The sequence below is a fragment of the Neoarius graeffei genome, chromosome 5, assembly GCF_027579695.1.
Source record: "Neoarius graeffei isolate fNeoGra1 chromosome 5, fNeoGra1.pri, whole genome shotgun sequence".
Classification (NCBI taxonomy): Eukaryota; Metazoa; Chordata; class Actinopteri; order Siluriformes; family Ariidae; genus Neoarius; species Neoarius graeffei.
The window spans coordinates 6,140,219-6,153,169 of record NC_083573.1 but is presented as its reverse complement, the minus strand read 5'-3'; the positions used below and the strand labels follow the sequence as shown (position 1 = coordinate 6,153,169).

Genomic DNA, 12,951 nt, shown 5'->3' with positions numbered 1-12,951 from the left:
TCATCACATCTCACACACCTCATGAGCATTCTCCTCCTTCCTTCTCCAACCGTCTCACCTCATCCCATCCTCCTTTCAGAAACACATACACCTACGTATACATTTTAGACACAGTTCTGACAGCGCAAGTGACTTTTATGGATATTTAAGTTGACAGAATATCTGAAAAAGTTCAAGGTTATTTTATCGACGAAGACGAAGAGCTGCAGATGAAGGTAAAAGGAAAACTTGCGGGGAGAGTTTAAAAAGGAAAAGTAGTGTTTGGTCGACGTGAGAGGAAAAAAATGCAAATAATACTGTCATCATGATAATAATAATTTTATTAAATATTTAAAGTATATATATGATTAGGGTGACATTCCAATGCAGATTCAAATTTCTATTTATGATTTTGAAGCGCTCAAATTATTTGATGCTGGACGGTCTGAGAAAAGTGTTATCGGCTTGATAGACAGTGGTGGAGGGGTGGGGACAAGGGTGGACAGGGGGGCAAGTGGGGCAGAGACTGGGGGGGCTAAGTGCCTGGTTTGAATAGATCAAAGAGCGAGGCTACTCAATGGGGTCGTTTGCATTTTTTGAGAATAATTAGCATGTGGGGTCCAATCAGAGTCGGAGGTGATGGTTAATCAGACGGCTGGTCGGTGAGAGCGTGCGCCACCACCACCACTGCCACCCACTTCACAGCGCCCAATCAGCAGTGCGAGCAAACTGGCATGTCAACTCACAAAATGATCAACGATTAAATGAACAGGCCACTTAAAAATGGAGATGGAGAAAGTTTCCGAGCCAATAATAATAATAATAATTATTATTATTATTATTATTATTATTATTATTATTATTATTATTATTATTATTATTATTATATTTCCTTTTGTTTGTTTGTTTGCAAGACTTGTTCCTCACTCCAAAACCCTGGGTCCAGAAATGTCACCAAGCCTCGTAGTCCGACATCCAAAATGTAATTCCATCCAGAACTTTCTCTCCAGGGGCTTATTGTCTCCCAGCACTTAGAGGCCACAATTTCACCATTTAGCCCCCACAGAATAAAAAGGCCCCCCTCACACACACACACAAGAGGGGCCAAAACATCTGCGGTGCCATCGGGCCCTGAATTTGGACAAACACACAAAAAAAAGGAGCGCCGTTTGTTTCGCGTCTCCTCTTGAATACAGAGTAATTGCTTGTCATCAATCAAAATTAATAATAGCTGATCGGCTCGGTGTGGTCACCGATTACAGGGCTGCAGCGGTGTCTCGCGCACCTCACTCACTGTGGACCGGGCCATTGTGGGGGGGGGGGGGGGGGGGGGGGTTTGAGATGGGGAGGGGGGTTAGAGGGGGTAACGGGGGGGGGGGGGGGGGGGGGTGACTTGACCCGTCTGTTTGGTATCCACTGGGAAAGCGGCGCCAAAAAAGGCCCTGAATGAGGAAATGAAGCGTAATTTGAGGAAGATGGATGAGTCTCTAGGGCGACGCCCCCTTCTATCCTCTTGTGTTGATGATGAGCGTTCGCGCACTCAGTGTGTGTGTGTGTGTGTGTGTGTGTGAGAGAGAGAGAGAGAAGGGGTGGGAAGCAGGGGAAGAGGTGTGTGTGTGTGTGTGTATGTGTGTGTGTGTGTTTATGTCTCACTATGTGACAAATAGTGAGAGAGAAGAACTGAAGGACTGGAGAACTGGAGGACTGAGTGAGCTCGAGAGCTGAGAAGAAAACCAAAAAGACGCAGCGAGAACTTTTCACTCGGCGATTAATCGGCGAATAATCGACAGGAATAAGTTTTGCTTTTCCGGCCGTTCGGGATTTATACTGCGCAGGAGCACGGAGAGTTCAGCATGCAGAGGCCGAGCGGTCCCGGCACGGCGTTCTCCATAGACTCGTTAATCGGCACTCCGCAGCCGCGGCCGGGCCACCTGCTCTACACGGGCTACCCGATGTTCATGCCCTATCGACCGCTCGTGATCCCGCAAGCCCTGTCTCACTCGCCCTTACCGTCGGCCATCCCTCCGCTCGCGCCTCTCGCGTCCTTCGCCGGCCGGTTAACCAACACGTTCTGCGCGAGCCTGGGCCAGGGCATGCCTTCCATGGTGGCCCTCACCACCACGCTGCCGGGCTTCTCGGAACCCGCGGACGGTTTCTACCCACCTCAGGAGATCACCGGGCCCCGGTTAAGCGCAGACGCGGCCATCGGGCGCCAGGAGAGTCCGCACGAAGAGCTGCACGCGCGCGACAAAGCATCCGAGCTCCTCAACTTCTCGGAAACTTTTCAGACCGTCGCAGGTGAGACAGAGAGAGAGAGAGAGAGAGAGAGCAACAAAACTGATCCCTGTTTGATTAAATCCGTGCACAGAAAGAAGTCGGACGCAGCAGAAAGTGCAAAAGGAAGAAGGGATTTGCACACAATTGCATGCATGAGTTGTTGTTGTTGTTGTTGTTTTTAATCAGTCAAATCCATTTAAAAAAAAGCGTGCATGTTTTTTTTTATCTTTGCGTTGACCAAAGGAGATAAAATTGGTGACAGCTACCCAAATAAAAAAAGAATAGAATAGAATAGAAAAGTCGCACGACAGGAAAAAGGGTGTTTGTTTGTTTGTTTGTTTGTTTGTTTGTTTGTTTAAGTTTTCTGATTGCATTTGTGAGAATCCTGGTTGAAATCTTAACCCAGAAATAATGTTGCTGTTTTTAAACAGTGATGGTTCATAACTCTCCTGTGTGTGTGTGTGTGTGTGTGTGTGTGTGTGTGTGTGTGTGTGTGTGTGTGTGTGTGTGTCAGGTGAAACTAAACTGTACAGTTCGGATGATGAGAAGCTGGACCTGAAGTCGGCCGAGGCGGCGTGCAGTGAGCGTGAGGACAGCTCGGGAGACAGCGAGAACGAGAGCTTCTCAGACGGTCACAGCTGCGGCTCCAAGAGCAAACTGAAAGCCGGTGCGCACGAGCCTCTGAGCTCCACGTCGACGGCGGCGGCGGCGGCGGCAGCAGCAGCAGCGGGCGCGTCTTCGGCGGGAAAGAGCCGGCGGCGACGGACAGCCTTCACGAGCGAGCAGCTGCTGGAGCTGGAGAAGGAGTTCCACTGCAAGAAGTACCTGTCGCTCACCGAGCGCTCGCAGATCGCGCATGCGCTCAAGCTCAGCGAGGTGCAGGTGAAGATCTGGTTCCAGAACCGGCGCGCCAAGTGGAAGCGCATCAAAGCCGGGAACGTGAACAGTCGCTCCGGTGAGCCCGTGCGCAACCCAAAGATCGTCGTGCCCATCCCGGTGCACGTGAACCGCTTCGCCGTCAGGAGTCAGCACCAGCAGATCGAACAGGGCGCGAGGCCGTGAAGCGCCCGGTGCAGCGTTCCACTCGCGCGCGCACGCGCTCCGAAACGCACCGAAATACACGCATGAAGCACAGAAACCCCACGAGGGAATAAACGCTCGCGCAGCTCAAACCCGCGCATCTAGACGGATTATGATTATTCCACCTAGATGTATTTTTTTAAACCCTAGAAATTTGTTTTCTTATAATAACGTGGCCATGTCTTTAATTTATTGCTTTGTACATAATGTGTAAATAGGAAGAAAAAAAAAAAACCAAGACGTGTCAGAACGACACGCCCATGTGCACTACGAAAGAAAATTGTTACGGTAAAAAGGACGTTTTTAAACAAAACAACAACAAAAAAGAAGTATTTATCAGTTGCAGTCTAGTTGGTTTCTCTGCATGTTTATAGGCTGTCGGGTTTTTTTTTTTATGTTGTTCTCACATCTTGCATGTGTTCCATCATCATCATCATCATCATCATCATCATCATCATCATCATCATCATCTTTGGAGATCACTTATTTGTGGGGAAAAAAAATATTCAGGAAACAGTGATTGAAATAAATCAAGCAGTGCGACAGTTTTACTTTTAGACTGAAAAAGAAGAAAAAAATTGTCAATCCTGAGCGCAAAAAAAAAAAAATGCAATCGCGGCACGTTATTGGCCTAATTATGAATAATGGGTCCATCAAGTCTTAAATTAGGCAGGATGACGTAGCATGTAATTAACCAATAGATTAATTGATATGTTGTTCACATGCATGGCGGGGTGAGTTTGGAGAAGAACAAGGCAGCAGCAACGAAGAAAAAGAAGAGAAAGAAGACGACCTGCTGCATATTATTATTATTATTATTATTATTATTATTATTATTATTATTATTATTTACACAGCCTGATGTTCAGGAGATGATGAGATAATGATTCGTTTGTAGAACTGCAAGCACGACACATCTGGAAACATCATTTCACATTAATTCTAATAAAATGCAAAGAAGGAGGATGAAACGCAGAAGTCTGTCATTCTGTTTCAAAGGCGGATAATCTATCTATTATAATACACATTTATTTATTTGTTTGTTGATTATTATTATTATTTTTTTGAAATCCCTACATGTTCTGCGTTCAGCAAATATTCAGAAATGTTTTGACTTTTATTGTTCGTGGCAGAAATGTTTATTTAGGTGTTTTTGAGGTAATTAAACACATTTCTGGAGAGAGATCAAAGAAAAGTTGAAAGGGTTTTTTTGTTGTTGTTTTTGTTATTTTTGTTGGTGGTGGTGGTGGTGGTTTTGGCCTGGATGTTGGGCATCTAAAAAATAATAAGCAGTCAGTGGTTTTATTTGTTTGTTTGCTTGTTTTTCTGGTTTGAACTTGAACAATAATTTCAGTCCGAATTTCCTCAGAAACAAAACGACATTTCAAGTGAAACAATATTGATAATTTCATCTTGACAAAATTCTCATGAATTCTCCATGAGCTTTGCTGGAATGCGCTTCCTCCAGGACACTTCTCCTCATCAGGACTTTTTTTTTTTGGTTTGATTTAATTTTAAATTAAAAGCTCATCAAAACACAATTGAAGATAAATTTACCGACCTCTCAAACAAGCTGATTTTATTCTTCGTGCATATTTCAGAGTAATTTTCCTCACTGAAAAAAATAGTGATGGAGAGGATTGAAATGATGTTTCTGTTTGTCTGGTTGTTCGAGTTAATTTATTGAACTGACTTAATGCTGGATATTTTGTTTGGGTTTTTTTTATCTCGGATAAGTGAGAAGGGAATTATTCTTAATATCTGAAGGACTGAAGAAATGAGATCTGAATTTAACACTTAAAAAAACTGAGAGAGAGAGAGAGAGAGAGAGAGAGAGAGAGAGAGAGAGAGAGGTTTTGTTAATGAGTATGAGACTCATTTGTCTCTCTTTAGGAGGCCATGTTGTCAGAAAGAAGAGTGATGGATTTCTACACTGGTCATATTCACCTAACAGTAATGATCTTCAACATCCATCACCCTCTCTCTCTCTCTCTCTCTCTGGTCCTGTATTAGGGGTCTGTGCTCCAGACGTGGTTGGAAATCTCTTTTTCTCATGTGAGCCCATAAATAAATAAATAAATAAATAAAGGACAATTTGATTGATAGGAGAAAACCAAGTGATAGACGAATGAACAAAATGTAAGCAAACAGCCAATAATTTCTTTGTTTCTCCTTCCTGCATACTAATCCTTTTTTTTCAAGAATAGTTTTTTTTCCTTTCTTTTTTTCAGGGTCAATGAAACAAAATGCCGGTTTGATCCCTGGATCAACAGCCTGTTGCCTTTGTGCCTTTTGTGGATTCATTTTCTGTTCTCTGTTCAAACTTTGTTTTTTCCCTCCTCATCACTTTACCTTTCGAACTCCTGCACAGAACAGATTTCCAAATCCAGAAGAACCGACGCTATATTGAGTCTAGTGTGCATGTCTGAAATAGTGCCCTACTCCTTAGGGTACTTCCTGTAAATAGATAATTTGAACATTAAAAAAAAAGAGCAATTCAAAAGACAATACTCCACTGGATGACACTTCGGGCTCCAAAATACCAAAAATAATGGGTTTTTTTTTTTTTTTTGTTTTGTTGTGGGGTTTTATAAAAGTGCACTATGTCGAAAAATATACCATTTTTCTAACAAAAATGACATTGTGATGATTTTCTTTTTAAAATACATATTTAGAAAAAGGGTACTAAAGGGTACTGTACTTCTCCTCGTCACCCTTTTGTGCTTTCTATTTTTCAGCAAATGTGAATACGGTATAGTGTATCTTCAAAATGATTTTAAAAAATACACAACTTAAAGATAAGCTATACAGTACACTCACCTTAAAAATATACACAGTCAAGATGTGTCCTTCAGAGGTGACAAGGGTTTAGTCCCCTTTAATTTACACTTTAGTTTGAGTGTGACGAATTAGTGCATCGTAGTCATGAGGTGCCTATATTGTTGAATACCTCATGGACATGACTTCCCATGCTGTGACAGCGTCATGGGTAAAACGTCACTTCAGGGTAATTCCGTGGTGAGGAGGCAGCTCAGGTGACGAGGTGTTGTCTCATGGAGAAGATTCATCCAGAGCCACTGAGGTGCCAAAGTGATTATAAATACAGTATTGATGTACGATATCTCATAGCCACGACATATATTGTCCTGATAACGACTTCATATGTTGCATGAATGTCATTTGTAGCCCTGAGTTAATTATTGAGGACATATCTGCTGAGGTGACATTATTATTATTATTATTATTATTATTATTATTATTATTATACAATTTTGGTGTCTCGTGGCCACGACATAACTCATGACCACGAGCTGCTTCGTTGTCGTTCCCATTTTACAGGAGAGCAGGATCAGTTGTACATTATAAATACTTTATGTTGATATACCAGGATATATAAAATTATATTTAAAAATATATATATACACTCACCAGCCACTTTAATAGGAACTTGTTCTTGCTTCGAAGCTTCCTGTTCTTCGCAGGAATGGAACCCAGTGTGGTCTTCTGTTTTCTGTTGCGTGCTGAGATGCTTTTCTGCTCACCATGGCTGTAAAGAGTGATTATATGAGTTGCTTTATCCTTCCTGGCCCAAAAGCTCGAACCACTGAATCTGTCCATTTTCCTCTGACGTCTCTTATCAACAAGGCGTTTGTTTTGTTTCCACCCACAGAACTGTCCTTTCCTCCCTCGCTCGATGTTTTTTGTTTTTCGCACCATTCTTTCTGAGTAAACTCGAGAGACTGTTGTGTCCGGAAACCCCAGAAGATCAGCAGTTTCTGAAGTACCAGTCCATCTGGCTTAACCCGACACCCATGCCACAGCGAAAGAAAGTCACACAAAAACTGAGATCACAATTTTTCCCATTCTGATGTTTGAACATTACCTGAAAGTCTTGATTTGTGTCTGCATGATTTGATGCGTCGTGCTTTTGTCGAGGGATCGGCTGATGAGAGAACGGCATCAAACAGAACAGCAGGTGGATGTAGGGGCGTTCCGAATAAAGTGGCTTGATGGTGAGTGTATATACAATTAAATGAATCGATCCTGAGTGACATGGATTGTAATATTTTTATCCATCTCAAATAATTTTATCATGCAGTACATAATAAGTTGCATGGAAGTCGAGCTGGACAGTGTCTGCACCAGATGAAGCACTTGTATAAATATTTGGCAGCGTACACGTCGATCACACAAATAACAGCTGATACGCTTTAAATATCTTAAATACGTGCATTATATTTGACACTGTTACAGCTGACCCCACACCGTCAACCATCAAACCAGGAAGTCATGCTCCCTGAAAGTCGCACACTGATCCAGTGATCTAAATGAGCCTGTTGGATACAAAATGAACAGATAATTCAAAAATGCTCTCCATGTGAGGAAATCAGACTTGACAAATTCTTTAGAGCTGTCTTTCAGCTGGAGGAGATTCGACTGAGCATGTGCAGACGGAGTGTCACCACCGTAGCTTGTTGCCGATTGGAATAATTGATAGTTATGATTAATTGGAATAATTGATAATGACCCCTGTTACAACCAGTGTTGCCAACTTTGATTTGGCACCGCTTTCTCTTTTCGAAAAAGAGCCTCGTGACAAATTAGGCCAATTTTGAGTTGACATTCGCAACTGTCCTCCATTCAGTACAGCTCTCCAGCTCACATCGCAGTGACTTGTTGAGAGAGCAGGTTCACTCAACTCACACGCAGCATTTAAAGCCTGACTGAGTTGCGCTTGTGCGAGTCAATGTCCCATCCAAACTCATCACTGATCACCAGAGTCTATCCCGCCTGGGCATTTTTTTGCTTTTCATTTTCAACTCTCTTCTTGGTGATAGTTATAAAATCAATAAAAACAATAAAAGTGATTCCATTCGTCACTATTTCCTTTGTGTCTGTATCCCGGCTGTATAACAGATTATCACTGCTTGACAGAAATCTCGTCTCATCTCATTATCTCTAGCCGCTTTATCCTTCTACAGGGTCGCAGGCGAGCTGGAGCCTATCCCAGCTGACTACGGGCGAAAGGCGGGGTACACCCTGGACAAGTCGCCAGGTCATCACAGGGCTGACACATAGACACAGACAACCATTCACACTCACATTCACACCTACGCTCAATTTAGAGTCACCAGTTAACCTAACCTGCATGTCTTTGGACTGTGGGGGAAACCGGAGCACCCGGAGGAAACCCACGCGGACACGGGGAGAACATGCAAACTCCGCACAGAAAGGCCGTCGCCGGCCACGGGGCTCGAACCCGGACCTTCTTGCTGTGAGGCGACAGCGCTAACCACTACACCACCGTGCCGCCCCTTGACAGAAATTATAGAAATAATAGTATTCTGTTAGAATAATATGCAAACAACTTGTCGTGCGATGACCAAAGACTATTTTTGTCTCCAAGAAGTTGTCGATATAGTGGAGCTTTCTGTCAAGAGAAAGTTAACAATCAGTGCGTTTACATCCACATAGAGAAAATCGAATTTCTGCCGTAGCTCGACTGAAATCGAAGTTCTAAATGCCATGGAAACACCTTAGCTCGGCTGAAATCGAACCGAACTGGATTTCTCGTAATCGAGCTACGCAACCTAGATTATGCGATTGTAGACGAGCTACTTAGTGCATGTAAACCCTATCAAGCTACATAGTCGAGCTACTTACTTCAGCACTGCCCCTTCCGGAAGTGACGAGTGACGAGACCACAAGCGGGAAACACAACAGCCTCGGTCGGCATGACAACAGTAGTAGAAACGTGTACTTCTGGAGCAATGAGGAGATAGAGTTCATGCTCATTCAGCTTAAGGAGTTGAATATATTATATATATATATGGCGGCACGGTGGTGTAGTGGTTAGCGCTGTCGCCTCACAGCAAGAAGGTCCTGGGTTCGAACCCCGGGTCCGGCGAGGGCCTTTCTGTGTGGAGTTTGCATGTTCTCCCCGTGTCTGCGTGGGTTTCCTCCGGGTGCTCCGGTTTCCCCCACAGTCCAAAGACATGCAGGTTAGGTTAACTGGTGACTCTAAATTGACCGTAGGTGTGAATGTGAGTGTGAATGGTTGTCTGTGTCTATGTGTCAGCCCTGTGATGACCTGGCGACTTGTCCAGGGTGTACCCCGCCTTTCGCCCATAGTCAGCTGGGATAGGCTCCGGCTTGCCTGCGACCCTGTAGAAGGATAAAGCGGCTAGAGATAATGAGATGAGATATATATATATATATATCGATGTTGCTTGCTGTCCTCATCGTCGTTCTTCTTGTGAACACGGAACTGATAACTTTGTTTATACTCTTTATAGCTCTTCTTCATGACGACAACCGGAAGTGTACCAACACGATGGGGCGTGTAGCGCCACCTGTGGCTCGGGTGCACAATGTACCTCACACAATAGCTCGATTTCCTTGTGTGCATGTAGGATTGGATTTCTCTGGCACCCCTGCTGGGACCCTTAGCTCGATTACCGACAGTAGCTCGATTTGGATGTGCATGTAAACGCACTGAATGATGGAAGGAGTCAACAATGTCAGCGATTTGTAACAGCGATTTGTAAAAGGAGTGTGCAAGACCAGTTTCTCTGCAATATGATCATGATAAGTCAGGCAGAGAGAGAAGAACGACTGTCAACAGCTATTAGTGTAAATACGAAAGTGATTACTGGAAAATGCGCGTGCTGATTGGTCAAGAGATTCAGATTATTTCTCGATAATCACCTCGAGCGACTTGGCAAAATGGCAACCGATCGCTTCGTCGCCGTAAGTGAGGAAGAATTAGAAATTATGAAAGAAAGTGTTTTTCCTAAAAGCACTACAGATGCTACGAAGTTTGGTCGAAAACTATTCAAAGGGAAGGTGGAGTTGTGATTTATTTTATCGATTTCAAAACAAAGTATTTTATGTGACTTGGCATAGATAAGTGACACAAGTTTGCGCCACTTCGTTATTACATTTGCATACCGCTTTTGAAGTTTTAAATAAATTTTTTAATATGATTTTTCAAAAAAATAATCACCTGTGTATTTATACTAAAACGATTATCTGCCTCAGACTCCATGAATATCGGTGAATAATAACCTCGACTTCGTCTTGCTTATTATTCACCGATATTCACTTCACCTTTGGTGAATAATTGTTAATTATAATGGACATGATAAGAGGAAATAGTTTGTCTCGTAACATTAAATGTTACTCTAAGCATGATATATTCATTTGTAAGTTAAAAATTGGAATTGCTGCCAACTTATTTTGGTATAAGAGGAATAAAACATGTTTGAGACATTCTGTTATGTAAGGGATGATGTACACCAAGCTGGTCATTCTTAACTATTTATTAACCGAGCACGAGGTCTTGACAGTATGGACTGAGCCTACGGTCTCATATTTTTCCGTAAAGACCGAGGAAGCGAGGTTAATAAGGAGTTTATTATGTGGCTTTTTTGTTTCTAAGATTAAAATCGATGGTCATTATAATGATGCGTGACGCTGCTTTCAGTCACGTCATATTTGTAACATAGTCGAGTCACGCATGCAGAATAAACGGCTAGCGGTTTCAAAACTGAATTTTGGTTCGCAGTTCGCAGTTTCTGAATGCTTGTCATTGCTCATTTCTTGAAGAACTCCTTGACACTTGCTTGTCTTTTGTGTTTTAGCCGTTTTTGATTCCGTTTGGAGTTCCAATTCATCTTTTTTGTCGTTTTGTTTTTTGCAACATTGAAAGCCGGCACCTGGGAAAGAAAGTCCGTAATCACCCACGGACATTACGGGAAAATACTGCCTGCCAAGGAACCAATCAGAGCGCACGATTTTACCGGAAGTAGCTTGTGCCATATAATAATATGAAATAAACCCCGAAAGAGTGATTTGCTTCATATCAGGGGTTTGAATCACCCTGAAAGGGTTTATTTCACAATAACAACCAGTTTGCTGTACATTATTCAGCTTAATACAGTGGTTAGCGCTGTCGCCTCACAGCAAGAAGGTCCGGGTTCGAGCCCCGTGGCCGGCGAGGGCCTTTCTGTGTGGAGTTTGCATGTTCTCCCCGTGTCCGCGTGGGTTTCCTCCGGGTGCTCCGGTTTCCCCCACAGTCCAAAGACATGCAGGTTAGGTTAACTGGTGACTCTAAATTGAGCGTAGGTGTGAATGAGAGTGTGAATGGTTGTCTGTGTCTATGTGTCAGCCCTGTGATGACCTGGCGACTTGTCCAGGGTGTACCCCGCCTTTCGCCCGTAGTCAGCTGGGAAAGGCTCCAGCTTGCCTGCGACCCTGTAGAACAGGATAAAGCGGCTAGAGATAATGAGATGAGATATATAGTACCAGTCAAAAGTTTGGAAACACCTTCAAATTCGATGTTTTTATTTTTTATAGAACAATTCTGAGCTCATCAATTCTATGAAATAACATATGGAACATATGGTAAACAAAAATGTGTTAAAAAAACCAACATGTTTCATCTTTTAGATTCTTCAAAGTCGTCACTATTTACCTTGATAACAGCTTTGCACACTATTGGCATTATCTGAACCAGCTTCATGAGGTCGTCACCTGGAACGCTTCTCAATTAACAGGCGTGTCTTGTCAAAAATGGAATTTCTTGCCTTCTTAATGCATTTGACACCATCAACCAATAAAGAGTAAATAATAAAAATACAGTAAATAGCCCTGTTCGACAACTGTAGTAATCCATATTATGTCAAGAACCACTCAACTAAGAAAAGAGAAATAAGAGTCAGTCATTACTTTAAGACACAAAGTGTCTTTTCGTTAATTAAAATAAAGAAAAAACATCGAATTTGAAGGCATTTCCAAACTTTTGACTGGTACTGTGTGTGTGTGTGTGTGTGTGTGTGTGTGTTTATTTATTTTATTTTATTTTTTGCTTCTACTAATGACGTGGTCCTATAGCAACAATCTACTTTCTAGACATAACAGACTACAGAATAATGTAATTATCCAATCAGTGTCAAGCATTCAACAAAGCCATGTGATAATGGAACACTATCCATTTCAAGTTGCAACTGTCGCATTAACAGCGTGTCCACAAGTGTTTTATTCATTACTTATTTTTTTATTCTGATAAAACTTGAATCTATTTAAATTTTTAGTGCTTTCGGAAAATTTTCCTTCTTCATGGAACACATTTTGATATGCAAATAATCAAGACAATTCAGCCAATATGCATATTATTATTATTATTATTATTATTATTATTATTATTATTATTATTTTGCATGCTGTATACAAATTTGACGTGGTTATATATTGTGTGACGTCAGGGGCACCGCCAGAAATTTTGGGCCCCATGAAAGATTAGAATTTTGGGCCCCCCAACTTTGCCCACCCTCGTCACAATTGCACCATTGTCATTATTTGACTTTTGATAACCTATGGACCTTGAGTTTGTGACTTTGTTATTACATTTTATGTATTAATCTACCAGGGACTAGATGAAAACTGGTCAGTGACTAATTCTGGTGCGTTTACAATCACAAATGAAAATTCAAGATTTTGCCACATGCCTTCTTGTGCTAGGACAATTGGTAGTGAAATGTGTGATGTGACTGCTAAGCAACACTTTAATCTAGCAAACTGTATATGGCGCTCGCTCATTAAAAACTTCAATCC

At 42.3% G+C, this 12,951-nt stretch overlaps 1 protein-coding gene across 1 annotated transcript; it reads left to right on the top strand.

The window, feature by feature from the left end:
• The first annotated feature begins 1,832 nt into the window (after positions 1–1,832).
• Positions 1,833–3,318, top strand: gbx1 (gastrulation brain homeobox 1). The gene is made up of 2 exons (XM_060920372.1): positions 1,833–2,277; positions 2,771–3,318. Exons 1-2 carry the CDS (start codon positions 1,833–1,835, stop codon positions 3,316–3,318), a joined length of 993 nt encoding a protein of 330 aa, XP_060776355.1.
• Positions 3,319–12,951: the final 9,633 nt, after the last annotated feature.

Coding starts and splice junctions, on each gene's coding strand:
- gbx1 (XM_060920372.1), top strand. CDS start 1,833: ATGCAGAGGCCGAGCGGTCCCGGCACGGCGTTCTCCATAGACTCGTTA. Junction 2,278..2,770: donor AACTTTTCAGACCGTCGCAG/GTGAGACAGAGA, acceptor TGTGTGTGTCAG/GTGAAACTAAACTGTACAGT.